This window comes from Brachycentrus maculatus, unplaced genomic scaffold (assembly GCF_059751285.1).
Source record: "Brachycentrus maculatus isolate JH-2025_06_01 unplaced genomic scaffold, ASM5975128v1 h1tg001032l, whole genome shotgun sequence".
In the NCBI taxonomy this organism is placed as follows: Eukaryota; Metazoa; Arthropoda; class Insecta; order Trichoptera; family Brachycentridae; genus Brachycentrus; species Brachycentrus maculatus.
In genome coordinates this window covers 157,659-175,355 of record NW_028281744.1, presented here as the reverse complement: position 1 = coordinate 175,355, position 17,697 = coordinate 157,659, and the positions used below count along the sequence as shown (strand labels likewise).

At 29.4% G+C, this 17,697-nt stretch overlaps 1 protein-coding gene across 2 annotated transcripts in view; it reads right to left on the bottom strand.

Annotated features, from left to right (window-relative positions):
• Window positions 1-743: 743 nt before the first annotated feature.
• LOC148299636 (lachesin-like) overlaps window positions 744-17,697 on the bottom strand; it is a 141,066-nt gene continuing 124,112 nt past the window's right edge. For both annotated transcript variants that reach the window (XM_088275860.1, XM_088275861.1), the window contains exons 5-9: window positions 16,555-16,747; window positions 7,355-7,483; window positions 6,296-6,418; window positions 4,418-4,588; window positions 744-3,525 (exon numbers count right to left, since the gene is read on the bottom strand). In XM_088275860.1, coding sequence (XP_088131986.1) covers window positions 3,161-3,525; window positions 4,418-4,588; window positions 6,296-6,418; window positions 7,355-7,483; window positions 16,555-16,747 — 981 coding nt within the window. In that variant the 3' untranslated portion in view covers window positions 744-3,160. The remainder of the gene's footprint in view (window positions 3,526-4,417; window positions 4,589-6,295; window positions 6,419-7,354; window positions 7,484-16,554; window positions 16,748-17,697) is intronic.

Here is a 17,697-nt window from a genome sequence, read left to right as displayed (position 1 = left end):
GATCTTTTTCCCACTAGCTTGCATAATTTAAAATTTCTCGTTAGATGTGGTGCGAGTAGTAAAATACTGATACATTTTGGAAGAAAATTGAAGACTCAAGGCAAAAAACAAAAACAACAGGTTAACTTAATTACTAATTTTTTTATTTATTTTACTTTTCAGATTTCATAAATATGATAATACAATACCGTATAAATAAAATATTTTGAAAAATCATATGTATGTTAAATCATATGTAAAAAAAATCCCGCCATTTAAGATATTTAAAAAATCGGTCATACTGTCTCCCGTAGTAAAACGAATTTTCCAACACGCATTGTTTTTGTCCCAAAAGCTTCAATTGATTTATTTTTTAAAATTATTTCAAAATGTTATTATACTCCGCGGTTAATTATTGTCATGAATGTAATAAAACCCAGCATATATGTAATTTTCCGCAAGAGTCAACGGTTATCTACTAGTCTATACCAAATATTAATTGTAAACATCACTAACCTTTGATACAAAGTAACGTTTTTGAGTTGCTACTAACTTTATCTTCTAACGTGGGATCAGATTTATAGCCTCATTACCATAAATTAATCCCTAGGCATTTTTGAACTTATTTATAATGAACGTATTTTAATGTTATATGTTTATCTTAACTTTTTATTTTTATTTTTATCTTTTATTTTAACGAGCGTGAAATGTTATCACAATTGCTATCAATGGATGGGTGAATGCGACAATTAATTTTTTGCACGTTAGAAAAAATTAATTAAACGTAGGAAACTAAGAAAAAATAAAATTCCACACACTTAAGCGGTTTTATTTGAATATAATATTACATTTACACAAAAAATATTCTTACATGTATTATATTACATTGATGAAATAACACTATTAATTTTTACAGCGGATATTGGCATTCTAAATAAATGTATTTCTTATAAAACTTATGAAAAAAACGTTCAAATAAAACAGAACATCAAATGGTTTTCTTTCAGCACTTAAGTCCTATTTGAGAATTAAAATTATCCTGTCGAAGAATTCTAAATCATTCAAAGAAGTGAAAATTTTAAAAGTTCAAAGTTCAAAAATGTTCAAAATGTTTACATGTAGATTATCAAGAATTATTAAATAATAAAATAAAAGCATAATTTTGATAATATTGTTACAATTTTCTTAAATAGAGTAATCAATTTATTAAACTATTTTTTCCTTGAATTTATTTACATAATTTTTGTTTTAATGAGAATTAAAATATTATTAAGAAGCACACATTTTTATAGATAAACAACATTTTATTTATACTAAAACATATAATTTTATTATATATTATATATTACGAATTAAGTATCGTTCAAGAGAATAAGTAGTATTTATGATCAAGAATGCATTTCTATACAAGTTACATGGATATTTTTTCGGAATATACTATAATTTTTGTAAATATAAATGGGCCTCATATAAAATATGTTATGTTCATAATAAATTTTGGTATAGATTTTCGTAGCGATTTATATTTTCAAACGTGTATTGTCATTAGTATTTCACCCTTGGAGTTTGAATAAATACTTTCATAAAAAAAATGTAATAAGTATATTAATATTTTTTATTCAATGGGGAAAATATTTGATTATATAAAAATATTGGCCAATCAGGAATATGAAACATGTTTTCTCTATTTGTATTTATTTTTCTATTTCTTTAACGGTATACTAATGAAAGGAAAATAAATATTTATTTTGAATTTTAAAATATTAAAAAAAAAATAAATATGAAATCAATAATTGATTTATTGTTATACATGTTTTACAAAACATGTTTTATTTTGCATTCGTTTTTAAATAATGCAATACATTTTAAAATTAATTGGAATGAATTAAAAAATAAATAAATAAACATTACCTGTGTAAATTAATCACAGATTTATTTCTTAGCCCTTTACATCTATAAATAAGTTGTTTTCACCAATCGAAAACTTTAATTTAATTTATTTCATTAATTTAATAAAAATATGCCCAAAAAAGTTATCGAGACCAGAATGCAAGATTAAGTATGATCTGTTTGTTTAAAACCCTTTACAAACTACAATACGATAATTTTGTTTAAAGCATTAAAATTATTAAGTAAGTAATCTCAGTTGGTGAAATCATCAGTTATAAATTATTTTATATTTGGCCTTACTCTATTTTATTTTACCACGAATTGAAAGATGGAATTTCGTTTTTATAAAATTGAAATTTATAACCAAGCACTATTCGATCTACAAAAATAATACTCTGAGGGTAGTGGTAAGTATCAACATTTTTATACACCTCTTTAAAAGATTCATATACTTGGTAAATTTGTTATAAAATACCCTCAAATAATATTTTTCTTAACTTTTCTGTAAAAATAAGGATTTTGAAAATTCAACAAGAAAATTTATCGTTCTTTTTAAATTTATGTATTTCAAACATGATATTAGAACCTACATTAACGCTTAGTTATTTTTACATTTCAATGTTTTTATAACATATATACATACTCATAAACAAAGACAACAATAAGTATTTTTATTTTATATTTTAAAAGTTTAAATAATAATAATAGGAGTATTACACGTAATTATTTATTCATTTAAAAAATGTTCTAATTAAAAAAAAACGGTGTTATACCATAAACTGAATTTCGTTATGATGAATGCTTAAGTCCTGAACACAAAATTTCAAAAAAGGGGAGAAAACAACAATTAATTTCACACATAAAAAAATCAACGAATAATGTTTAGTATGTGGTTAGGGAATGAATTTGTAAATGCATGTTTTTCAGGATCGTCTAAACTTTATGTAATTTTCGATCAATTTTACATCGCCTCGATCCAATATCATTTGGGTAGAATAGGATTAAAGAAAAAAAAATTATAAAAATCGAAGTCAAAACTGAAGTATTAAAGATAGATAGTTAAAAACAATATTTTTTAAAATTGAAATCATATAAATATAAAAAGCCATTACATATGTAGTTTTATGAATCAGAGTTTTCAGGAAAATCACTACTTTAGGCATAAGTGAGCGTAATCTAAACCCACCGAAAGTATACTATACGAGTATGTACATGTAAATATTGCTATTTTTAAAAATTGTAACGTTTTAATATATTAATATATTAATATAAGCACATTTCATTTAAAAATCTAGTATCTAAGTAACGTTTTCAAAACAATTAAGATAACGAAAGTTTTTTCGAGGCAGATGTAAATATTCGTGATCGATGAACTCCCTGATCTGGAGGCTTCGCCCCTTCCCGACGCAGTCAACAGGACCTGTGTATCGTCCTTGCCTTTCGAATGATGCTCTCTCGGTCCTACGACCGAGTTTCCTTGGTTTCCTCCCGCCCACTTATTGGGCCTTTCGGACACTCTGTTCTTCAGGTCTCCTTCATCAGACTTCTCCTGACTCTCCCCCTCATCCTGATCTTCATCTGTATACTCATCTTCTTCGGTACGCCTTCCGGAAGATCCGGTTTCTGGAGAACGAATCCTGTTGGGACCAGGAATTTCTGAAATGAAAAAAGGAGAAAAAAATGAAAATTTTCAGAATTTTACAGTAAATTATGTGTCTTTTATTAATATTTCACAGTTTGTTGAACATTAATTTAAAAAAAAAAAAAAAAAATTTTAATATTTTAAATTGCAAAAAACACAGTGTTTTATTTACCATAAATATGTGTTAAAAAATATTATATTTTTATATTTTTATAAGCAAAGAAATAAATAAATTGTAAAAGAAACCAAACCGTCATATCTTTTCAAAGGAGAAACACCTTTTTTAGCATATAAAATAATTGCTAAAGAAATATTTTCGACCCTGAATAGGTTTTGGCAATATTATCTGAAATCAAATGATATATGAAGGTCAAAATAAACGAGGCACAAAAGTATGAAGCGAAAGAATTATTCATTAATAATTTTTACAGAATACTTGATAGACATTTCAGGAAAGCTTATTTATTTTAACCAATTTGATTCTTATTGGCAAATTACATACGAAACATTGATATGGCATTTCGATAATGAAACCAAGATGAAACCAAGCAATAAAAGTATGTTTTCAAACTGTTTTTTTTTTGTTGACACATTTGATCGTATCTGGTTTGGTTTACACTATAATTAGATTAACATGAATGGTACCTACTTTAAATATATCCATTATAAAAAAATATTTAAAAAAATACATATTTCTCATTACTGCGTTACGGAAGGTAAAAAATAATATCTTCAACGTATAAAATAGCATTCAAAAATGTTTTGAACTTTATATGTTTATTTGAAATAAAATAAATTTTATAATGCTTCACCGAATTTTATTATTTTTAATACCATTGTTTATTTCGAAAAAAAAAACATAAAATGAACAATAATAATAATAAATTTAGTTCATGAAAATCTTACCATACAGCCTTATTTTGCTCTCAACATCACCGAGGGAATTCTTGGCAACACAAGTATAGCTGCCTACGTCATCTAGTCCAATTTTCTTAACAGACATTGACATTCTGGCTTCGAACATACTCTTTTGGTGTACCTCCATTTCGTATTTTTCCGACGGGATTATCAGCTCACCTGTTGAGTGAAGAAATATTTTCATATAAATATATCGTACATTTTCTTTATAATACAAAAGTATAACATTTGTTACAGTACAATCACAAATGTTCTAGAAATTAATCTTGTTTACACATTATTAAACTCAAAATCTGTTTCACGCAATTGTTTTATTCTTTTCTTTCATCATGTAATTCTACAAAAAAATATTTTATTTATTTACATAAATTGTAAACATTTATTTAAAGAACAATTATGAACGTATTTATATTTTTTGCAGAGACCCACCAAGCCACCTTGTTTGTCTTGTCAGTGGAGTTCTTTTTACATACATTTTTTTATCTATTTTAACCTATATACACAAAAAAAAGGTTTTAAAAAAATAAGAATTAAAATTATGTTACAATTTTCACAGCATTAACTCTTGATCATTTACCTTTTCCTTTATTTTGCCATTGTTCCATATTTTTTGCAACATAAACAAGTAATACCGTGAATTTGCTTATTTTCTTAGAAATATGCATTAAGCATTGAAGACGTACATATATCCATTGATTTTCACATAAGTGAATGGAGTTCGTATTCCATCCTTTTGGAAATGCATAATTGTGCAGTTTGAGAAGTTATTCTATTGAATATTGAAATAAGTCTTGCAGCAACATAATACTGCTTGCAGTCAAGTTTTTCTAAATCAAGAAATCCGTATGAGTAAAAGTTTAACGTATATCACAAATTCTTTCTAACTAACTAATAAACTCAGAATAAGGAAAAGATTCATATATATGTACATAAGTGCGAAGGGAAGTCAGGGAAACATTTGCCAATTTTGTCGTTAAATGTGGTTAAACCATTTTACAATACAAATATTGACCGCGTCAATATTTTCTGAAACGGGTTACACCAAAGGGTGCGTATCGTTTACATGCATTAAGCAATATTTGCCTAGTTTCACTTACACCCCGCTACCGCAAGCTCGCTACTGATGTCTTGGAATAATTACTCTGTGCCATAATTTATACCAGAATACACAAAGTGCTTTGTTATTGCAAGTGTTAATTGAATTTTCTGTAAATTATGTGCACCTGGCTACTGCGGTAATTCTATTATTGTAATAGTGGTACGTGGCTTCGGGTAAATAATTATTTCGTGTACGTAAATATAACGTAACTTTGGCTATTATTTATGATCAACCCTACGTTTCACGAATTTAAAATTATTCCACTTTATTTACTTTCTTAGTTTAGTAATGGAAGTCATATTATTTTTGCCTTTGTAAGTTTGAAGCTTTGTTGTCAATGTTGAAAGAGGATGCTAAGAGTAATCGAATAAACTAATAATGTAAGTACATATAATATCGAATTACATACAAGTCGATGAAATTAAGTTTAAGTTGTTTTAAAAATTAATATTCGATTTTCACTATTTTACATTATCACAAGACACCCATTTTTAAATATTATTCTCATTAGAAAGTTATTGTTTCGAAATAAGTTAATGTTAACATTTTCAGTTTCGTAGGAAAAAAATATTCGCAATATAAACCTATTGATTTTAAAACAGCCATTGATATATTGCATACAATCTTATTAAATTTTAAAGCCAGAAATAAGATTAAAATGTATCCATCTATAAGTTCAAAAAAAATCTCAAAAATAATAACATAAGGGAGAAAATATAATATATCCATAATTACTAATTAAAAAACCAAGGTTTTTTGGTAATTACCTGTACTGTCTTTCACCCAATAATTGATCGACTTAGGTGACGACTCCACGTAGCACTCCAGAGTGACGTCAGTCCCGAGGGGGGCTCCCACTAGTTGATTGGGAACCTGGATCACTGGGTGAACTGTTAATCAAAAGGAGAACCACATTAAAATATATAAGAAAACTAAAAAAAAAAATATTCTTTAATGAAAATACAATTTATATGTGGTAAATGAAAGTAGACTGAATGCAGTCGAAATGCGATCTCTCAGAAGAATGTGCGACAAAACGATGTATGATAGATGTACGAATAGTGAAATAAGGAAGGAATGCAAAGCTGAGATAAGCATTATCGATAAAATTAAGAAAGGTGTGTTGAGATGGTTTGGACATGTAGAACGAATGAGTGAGGAAAGAACGGTAAAACCAATTTATGAGGCGAATGTTAGCGGAAAAAGAAGCAAAGGAAGACCGAGTAAAACATGGCACGATCAGGTATGCCAAATACTTGAAAGTGGTCAGGTTAGGAGTCGTAACAATCGGCGGGTATGTATGAGGAGATGCATGAACGTGGAAGAGGCGAAGAATGTTTGCAAGGACGGAGTGGTGTGGCGCTCTATTCTCTCTGCCTACCCCTGCGGGGAAGCGGCATGATGGTTAGTTAGTTAGTTAGTTCAGATTATATGTATCCGACATTTGACAGTTTGAAGTCCAATACGCTAACATACTAAGTTCTTAGCGTAAGGAATAGGTCAACATATTGTACAGATTAACTTCGACTATCACGTTCCGGTTTATCTCGAATTGTTTCATTTTAAAACCAAACGTGATCAAGCTTTATTATTAAGTGACAAAATTATGCTACATCGGTTTATGAGTTACTTTGATATTCCAAAGAAAAACTGTTATCCAATCCATATAAACACATTGCGTAGAAGCGGTTTCGAAAAAACAATAGAATTTTGATATGTAAACCGAACACCCGCAATTATTTCATACAAATACGAAAATGAAATTTATCGCCATTGGGAGATAATTTATTATAACTCTTAATTTTATTGATAATTTATGAACTTACAGTGAACATTGACGCGTATCCTCTTGCTAACTGAGGGCGGGACACCATTGCTTGCGATACACAAATAAGCCCCCATTTCTGATCTGGTAATTTTTGACAATTTGAGAATCTCTCCTTGAAATGTGGTAACTGAAACAAAGAAAATATGTGTTTTTTATACTAAATCATAATGTTTATTTATTTATTTCAATATTTTTTTTTCTTCTTAAATTTGCGTAATAATTTGAAAAATTTGGATAATTTGTATGGCGTCATTTTTGTTAATTACTACTAAATAATGAAATAAACAGCATTCAAACATATTTTAACAACTAAGTGTCTATTGAACGTCATCTGGTGTTTCTGTCGGAATGACTTTAAAGAGAGAGTAAAATGAATACAATTTAACAATCATAGATATGTAAAAGAATTTTATTGTATTATTGCATACATATACACATAAAAGTATTTTTAGATAGACAATATTTGCTTGAAGGTAAATTACAATCTTATCTAAAAAGAAAGGCTAGAAAAATGAGATGAAGCTTACATGTCCATTTTAAACATTATGATATTAAACATTAATATTATAAACATTTAACATTATTAAATATTAATAAAAAATATTTGCAACCATCATAGAAAAATAAACTTGATTGTGTTCCTACATACATATGAAATACGAGTACATGAAAATGTATTTTTGATATGGTCGAAGAAGAATATTTTTAATATGTATAGTAAAACAAGCCAAGATGAATCAAGGTGACATTGTACACATGAGATATATATTTTTTTAATCATCATAAAAAAACTTCATTGTATATCTACGCAAACATGAAACACGTCAAAACGGATTTTTGAAATTCATAATATTTACAACATTTTGAGTGTGTCCAAATACTTGTTCACAAAATCTGGATTATCTCCCCAATTACAGGAGTTATTTTCATATTATTTTTTGACATCTCATCAAAGATGAAGAAGAATATGGAAGTTTGGGCATATTCTTCATATTCCATATTCTTCTTCATCTTTGATGAGATGTCAAAAAATAATATGAAAAAACTCCTGTAATTGGGGAGATAATCCAGATTTTGTGAACAAGTATTTGGACACACTCAAAATGTTGTAAATAAATTATCTGGTCAAATTATAAGCTTAATAATAAAAATGAAAATGGTATTTTCTGTCGTTTCTCATGTGTCTGATTATAATCCAGGATTCGGATCTCACATACTAATATAAGAGTTTCTGCTTAGTAAAAAAGCTTCTGTACATCTCACCAATAGATGTCTCTAGTGAAGTTCTAGTGATTCAAGAACAAAGTTTCTAAATTGGTTCATATATATAGAACTTCCAAGAATTTGAGTAGTGTGGTTGTCAATAATGGGTAGAATTGGTGAATGTTACACGTGTGTAAAGTGATCACTTAAACCAGCCTTTGACGGTCGTAAGCCCCGTAAATGCCCAAACTTCCATATTCTTCTTCATCTTTGATGAGATGTCAAAAAATAATTTGATAATATTTGCTTGAAGGTTAAATTACAACGTGTTTCTAGTGAAGTAAGCCCAGATGGCTTGAGTCGACAATACACTGTAAACATTGCTTACATACATATTATTATTATTATTTATATACATATTATTTGAAGTCGAATACGTGTAATTTAGTTCGGGCTTATTTTAGCCAGATTTTCGACTTCAATTTTTTAACTTACACACACTTAGTCTTAAAATAGCACATGCATATAAACTTACAAATAACGTTTTTAAAAATACATGATTTCTGATAATATAGTCCTGATATCGGAAGGTTTAATATTAGTGTGGGATGAGTAAAATTATACAGTCGTGATAGAGGAATGTTATAATTTTAGACATTAAATATTAATATCGTTTGACATTTAGACATCTTCGTAATCGCTTATACAGGATCAATTTAATTATTAAACATTCCATGTATAAAGCCAACACTTAAGTATTCATTAATATCTATCAATTCCTTACATACCGAGTTTATTGAGTGATAGAGGTTTATCAAATATGTTACTATAATAATTTATAGAGGAATATTCAGCGAGTTATATGTATGTAAATTCAATTATCTTAGCTTATAACGAGTATGAGATGTAACAAAAAATTACATTTTATATACGTATTTCATTTATGTGTTGGGCTGTGGTCCCGTGGTTAGAGTTGAGTCAGAGTTTCTCGGTTCGAACCCACTCTACCACAATTCAATGCATATTTAAGCCGCTTAGGCTCACTTATATATTATCAAATTAAAGTATTTTTGTGAAAAATAAAAACACAAATATTTCTCTTCAATTTATTTTTATATTTAAACTGTAAGATAATGAGTTTATCAATAAATATAATCAGAAAATATACATGAGTAAAATAAAACTCCCAATTTTATAAGTTTGTTTGGGATGAAAGTATTGGGTGGTATTAAAAGAAATGAAATTAAAAAAAACAGTAGAAAACATAATTCAAGCGGGGTTTTTATGATTTCGTCTACTGGATTCACATCGAGTTTCGAATACGCTGTTAAAGGCTTTAAAGGACTAGTTGCCGGTATACAACTCATAACTTATTCCATGTAGGCTTTTTATAATTTTTCCAAGATATATGATAATCAAGATAATAAATATGTAATAAAATTGAAGAAGCACCCATGTTTCCGTTAAAATGGTTTTTTGACTTGCTGTGTTTTGCAGAATAAATTCCTAAACACATGTGTAGTGTGTTTATTCGATAACAGTACACTAAGGGTACAATATATGGATATCGTGGAGATTCTCTAAAAGCATTAGTCTGCATGCCATTTGCGTACCTCCTACTTGTACCTATAGCAGGAGGTGTAATAAAATACACTTTATACAATATGTTCAGGAGCACTTTATTTCCAATGTTGTTTTCATTGATTGAAATTTCAAAACAAAATGAAACCTACTGGTAATGTCTATTTCATAGAGTAAAATATACCAGATGTTTTAATTTGCATAAAAAATATAATATAATGCATTTGGTAACATTAGTAGGAACAGAAGTATAAAAACTAAACATTTCTTATAGTCGACAGCGTGTTTCTTGAAAGATGTTTTCAATTGTAATGTTTTTTATACATAGATTTTTAATATTTTTAATACTGCAAAATGAAATTTATACCATACATATAAGAAATGTGTGCTTTCTAATTTATTAGTTTTCCATTTAACCTGACTGAGACATATAAATACATTCCTGGCCTAGTAGAGCTTGTATTGAAATATAATTGCAATAATTACTTATTTCACTAAATATAATATAAACAACAATTTGAATGTGTCCAAATATACAGATAATCTTGTTGACAATACTGGATTATCTCCACCTAGGAGTTATTTATGCATTTTGACATTTCTCCACATAGACAAAGAAGAATATGGTTCAAAAAATGTTTTTAAATATGTTTAAAATTGTGTTTGTTTTTTTTTCTAAAAAAAATCCCACACTTCCATATTGTTTTTCATCTTTGTTGAGATGTCAAAAAATAATTCAATCGATAGTTATAGTACATTGGGTACTCGAAAAACGAAAAACGATAGGTGTTTATTTATTTAGTTAGTTAATTGGATATCCGACACACCAAATTAGTGTGGAAATCGAATATTTTCACCACGCTACATTACATAACACAGAACAGTACTGGCAACGAACAAAAAGATAAATCCCATTTCTGCGGAAAGTAAATCAGTCCGTGAAACCTCAACCAGTATTGCACAATTCAAACTGCAACATAATATCACTGCTTCAATGCCCGGGGGTAGTAAACAAAAGTTAAAACATTGAAATTTATTCAACTGAGGTCCAAACAGATGGATAAGTACCCATAAAATGTGTACTTATCCATGTGAATCCATAATACCTGGTGTATTTGAGTAATTTTTTAGAATTTAAATCTCCTTAAATCATTTCTTGAATGTTTTTCGCAGATACTTTGTGGCACATTTTATAAACTTTATAAAATAAAACAACTTTGTTTTAACCACTTTTTATTGGTACACTTTATCCAACCGGTTTCGACAAGAACCTTTTCATCATCAGGGTTTATGTACTAATTCTAAAACATTGAAATACTCATAGTTAGATTATAGTTGATTTAATCCTTTAATCAGCCTATTTATTCATTTCATGCATTTCATTCACTAGGGAACATTGACTAATGGAAAAATCATTGATTTTATTTTTTAACTAGCCGTTTTCAGCCTTTTTGTGGTTCAGTATAGTAATAAAACAGAAAGTAGACATTTTGAATACGTTTAATTTCATAATGATTGTAAAGCAATGCTTACAGCAAAAATGAAATATATCGCTCACTCCTTTCAAGAACGTCATAAATCAAAAAACTTGATTTTTCAGGAGAACGTTTTTAAAGTTTAAAAATATAATACAACGTATTAAAAATAAATAACAAGCCACTTATTGAACTTTTAACTGTGCAACAGATCTTCTTAGGTAAAACCTGAAGGTTTTTTCTCCATTTGAAAAATATTTAGTATATTTAAAAAAATAATTAAACAATACCTTTTCTTCAAAAACAACACTTTCTGCCCTGTAGCGGGTAAATATTAAGTTAAAAATATGTCACGTTTGCTGGGATATAGTACATTTTCTGGGTACTCCGAAAACATTCACAACTGAAAATTGACGATTTTTGATTTATGACATTCTTGAAAGGAGTGAGCGATATGTGCTACGGTAAAGTGCTATAATTTTGTTTGATTATTCAAAGCACGTAAAAGGAACTGATTGAAAGCTATTGAAAATGATGCGATATTTGTTACGACTAGATATTGAATGATATCTCATTGTGAGTCAACTTAACATTGGAGAATTATTCTTATTATCATATATGTACTTATATACAATTATCATTTTAATTATTTTTATATTATTTATTAACATCTCATCAAAGATGAAGAAGAATATGGAAGTCTGGGCATTTACGGGGCTGACGACCGTCATGGGCTGGTTTAAGTGATCACTTTACACACGTGTAACATTCACCAATTCTAATTCTTGGAAGTTCTATATATATGAACCAATTTAGAAACCTTGTTCTTGAATCACTAGAACTTCACTAGAACTTCACTCATCTATTGGTGAGATGTAAAGAAGATTTTTATTAAGCAGAAACTCTTATATTAGTATGTGAGATCCGAATCCTGGATTATAATCACACACATGAGAAACGCCAGAAAATACCATTTTCATTTTTATTATTAAGCTTATAATTTGACCAGATAATTTATTTACAACATTTTGAGTGTGTCCAAATACTTGTTCACAAAATCTGAATTATCTCCAATTACAGGAGTTATTTTCATATTATTTTTTGAAATCTCATCAAAGATGAAGAAGAATATGGAAGTCTGGGCATTTACGGGGCTGACGACCGTCGTGGGCTGGTTTAAGTGATCACTTTACACACGTGTAACATTCACCAATTCTAACCATTATTGACAACCACACTACTCAAATTCTTGGAAGTTCTATATATATGAACCAATTTAGAAACCTTGTTCTCGAATCACTAGAACTTCACTAGAGACATCTATTGGTGAGATGTCAAAAAATAATATGAAAATAACTCCTGTAATTGGAGATAATCCAGATTTTATGAACAAGTATTTGGACACACTCAAAATGTTAATTATTATTTTTTTTTATTTTATTTATTTCATTGACACATACTTTTTTTTACTATATGTATTACGGCTCTTTGGGCATGGCCTGTGTTGAGATGAAATACTTATATGTTGATACAATTTTTAATTTTTATTGTTTTTTTTTTAATTATTACATTATATACATTAAACACAATAGATACAATAATAACTTACAGTATAAAGGTTTTACAATAAAATAATTACACCTGGACTTTAATTCATTCACCCTCTACCTTGTCCCTTCCAACGAGAAGCAACCATCGACGGACACTCTTCTTAAAGACTAAAAAATTAAGAAAGCTGTGAATGGAGATGGTATGAGCATGTGAATCGAATGAACGAAGAAAAAATAATGAAAAAAAAAATGAAGCGAATGTAGGTAATAGAAACAGTGGAAGACCGAGGAAAACTTGGCATGATCAAGTTTTTCTAATACATGAAAGTTGTCAGGTCAGGAGTTTGGGGTTGTATTCTATCTGCCTATTCCCGCGGAGAAGGGGCGTGATTGTTAATTACTTTTGAAAAAAACGTTAAAACGTAACTTTGTTTTAAAATCACTGTAAATGTTGTATTATAATTAAGTTATAACAAAATATTTATTGTGATTTTAAAACAATGTTACATTTTAATTATAAAATTGAAGATCACAAATTAAGTGCTTCAAATATAAATTATAATATTGCTTGTAATTAGTGTGTACGAAACTTGAAATATTAAAAGAATCAGAAATCTTTTTGTGGTAATATCATATTGTTCAAATTTATATGGCGTCATAATACTCGTTGACTTTGGGATATAGTCTACACCTAGTATACAATTAAACATGTACGAACAGTTCCTTACGTCCGCTCTCAATTACGATCTTTATTTCCGCCTTATTTATTAGAGCAAAGTTCTCCCGTAACATGTCGGTAATTCCTTCAAGTGTTCATTTTCAATTTGGGTAATTCGCTGGGGACGGTACACTCGCTACACCGGCATGCCCCACGGCCCGGCCTTGCGCCCCATTACTTCGGGAACGGCTACGTGCCCTCCCCTATTATATTTCAAACACCGCCCACAGCGCCTGTTTTCCTGTTATTGATACCTCGTCTCAATTACTGAATAAAGTAGCGTTCCAGAGTATAAGAAAATTCTGAGATAGTTCCTGTTATCCTGCTCAATGATAATTTTTAAAATTTATGTTAATTTTACCTGAAGTTACGCAATTAAAAATCAAGTTCCTTATCTCGGTTCAATCAGATAAAAGGAATATTCATGTATAGGGTGGGGCGTGGTCACTTACTTATTTAAAAAAAATCATAACGCAAAAATTATTATCAGTTTGGATTAATTTATTTATTAAGCACGTTTAAGCTTTTATTTCATTGCTTTTTAAAAACGACAACTTGAAGGTTACTATCGTCATCGTCAATACGCTGAGATAGTCAAATTTTGATATTTTCCAGTATACCTGTACTTAAGTCTGCAATAGCAGTACGAATATTACCCTTGAGGTGTCCGAGGTTCTTTGGACGATGCATGTAAACCAATGATTCAAGGTAAAATAGTCACAGCTAAATCTGGCGATCGCGCTGGCCTGTGAATATCGCTCTTAGGATAGACGAGTCGTTCGGGAAAGTGTTCCCGCAGAAAATTAATAGAAATTCGTGCCATAAAAGCCTTGATTCCATCCTGTTGGAACCACTCCTACATTCATCCTCCATAAAAGGGAGATACACATATCAATATATATGAAAAATTAAGAAGATAAATGTGGAACACAAGAGGCAGTAATCCTTATCAGGCTTGCCCAGGATCGTGTGGAGTTTAAGAAGATAGTTACAAACCTCCGATAGGAGTGGTATGTGAAGAAAAAGATAAAAGCAGTAGAAGACAGAAGTTAAGGTATTTCTTTGTATTTTCCATCCAGCTGTGGCGTTAATGGTTTCGTTTGTTGAGTTTCAGATGCGCTATTAAAGGCTTTTAAGGAATAGTTGCTGGTATGAAACTCATCTTATTCCATGTAGGCTTTTTGTAGTTTTTTTCACAAATATATATGACAATCAAGGTTATTAGCAATAAAATTTAAGAAGAACCAAAATTTAACAAAAAATGCTTGGTTAACTTGGTGTTTTTTGGTGGATAAACTCCGAAATATATAATATGTATTATGTTTATTCGATACTAATACACTTAGGGCATAATGTTTGAAAATGGCGAAAATTCTCTTAAAGCATTAGTCTGCACACTATTCGCATACCTCCTACTTGTATTTTTAATAACAGAAAGTGTAATAAATAACACTGTATGCAATGTGTTTTAGTCTATTTATTGGAGAGCCATAGCGTAACTTGTAAAATATATTTTCCAAGTAGAAATAAAGTAAAAGGAAAAATATTTACACACATGCAAAGTAAAAAATAGTGGTATTTATAAAGCAAAACGAAATTAAAAATAGATAGGTTGTACCAAAAAGTGACAAAGTGAAATACTCCTATGTAGTTAATAAATTAAAATTTAATCTATTTTTTTTCATTTTAACATACATAGATGAAAAATAATATGGAAGTCTGTGTATTTACAGGACTCACAACGTCATAAGCTTGGTTAAACATTCTACCCATGATTGGCAACCATACTTCTCAAATTTTTGGATTTACTACAAATATCATTAGAATGTACATATGAGAATGTACTTGTACACATTAGTTCACAAGAGCCATCATTGTTGAATCGAGAAAGCTTTTATTTAGCTGACACCTTTTCATTTGGATATACTCGTTTGCAAGATCCGAACTCCGAATTACTTTTACATACTCATACTTTTTGAAACTCCTGGATATATTGATAACTCTTAACATAGTACATACATATGATGTTTTGAATATTGAAAACATTAACTTTGTGGATCATATTCATATATTATTTTGAGAAATAAAGAGACTTTGTTTTTTGATCCACTCACATATTTATTAACCAACTAGTTTCGGCAACAACCTGTTGCCCTCTTCAGGGTTTAATTTATGACTAAAAATCAAACCCTGAAGTCATAAATCAAACCCTGAAGAGGGCGACAGTTTGTTGCCGAAACTAATTAGTTAATAAAAATGTGAGTGGATCAAAAAACAAAGTCTTTTTATTTCTCAAAATAATTTATCAATATGATCCACATAGTTAATGCTTACGACGGTCGTGAGTCCTGTAAATACATAGACATCTATATTATTTTTCATCTATGTTAAAATGTCAAAAATGTAAACCTAATTAGTCAAATTATAAGCTACATAAGAAAATAATGACTTTTTCAAGCATTTTCCCGTGTGTAAAAATAATCCCGAGTTTGAATCTTGCATGCAACCAAATAAAAAGTTATCGGCTAAATAAACGCTTTATCAATTTAACATAGTCATTTTATTTCTCAAAATAACATACATATGAGTTCAGCCATCTATGTAGGAATAGGGAAAGCTTTTATTGATGATCTTTTATGTATCTAATGTCAGTTTATCTGTCAGCTCTTACCCCTCGACTTGACACCGCTGGTCTCCCTTACGGTGATGTCCTGGCCGTCCTCCCTCCTCCACTGAACGTGCGGGGGTGGTGACCCGCGGGCTCGACAGGTCAGCTTCACGGTGCCACCTTCAGGCACCATCACGTCCCCCGACGTCTCTTCGGGGATGAAGTCGGGAGGAACAACCACTTCTAGGTAGCCCAGCTATTGGAAAACGAAAAACATTGGTTTTGTGAATTGTTGAATTGAAAATTTTAAAAATTGGCCTTTATTCTCATTTTGAAAAATACGACTCAGAAAAAGATTATGTACCATATTTTTTAGTGATTTGGTGAACATTATCATTTTTTAAAATGTTATTTTATTAATCAATGTATGTCAACGTGTTTATATATAAAGGTACCTACCTAATTTTTTTTTTAATTTCTGTTTATTAAAAAAATTCCGTGCTGAACTTATTTTCTCAGTGTAATTTACGTACAAAATATTTTTCAGCACAAACGCATTATGTGTTTTTTTTTAAATTTATCAAGGTTTTAGTTATGATATAAAAGATGTTAATTGACAATATTTTGAGTGTGTCTTAATTATCGTTAACATTTCTAGATTTGTATCCTTTTTGGAGATTTTATATCAACATTTTTAACTAACAAACTTACTTACTTACTAACTAAACATCACGCCGCTTCCCCGCAGGGGTAGGCAGAGAGAATAGAACGCCACACCACTCTGTCTTTGCAAACATTATTCGCCTCTTCCACGTTCATGCATCTCCTCATACATACATACATACATCACCATTAAACCTTTTTCGACATTCTAGGTCCTCGACATCTTCTATGGTTGGACTATGTAAATTTTTATTTGACTAGTGTGGTTTTGAATCATGAATAGAATGGTGAATCACTTGAACCGGCCTATACATCGTGACCCCTGTGAAAACCTACACATCCATATTTTTTTTCATCTATGTTGAGATAAAAAACTTTACTTTTTTTGTTTTTTTTTTATTTAGTCTTACTAATGGGTATGTAACATTTGTGATTCAAGTGTTATTTTAATTTAATTATAACTGATAAATTTTTATTGTTCTTAAATTCCTTTCAAAAATCTTTTCAGTCAGTACGTATTTCGATTTTATGTTTAATTTAAAT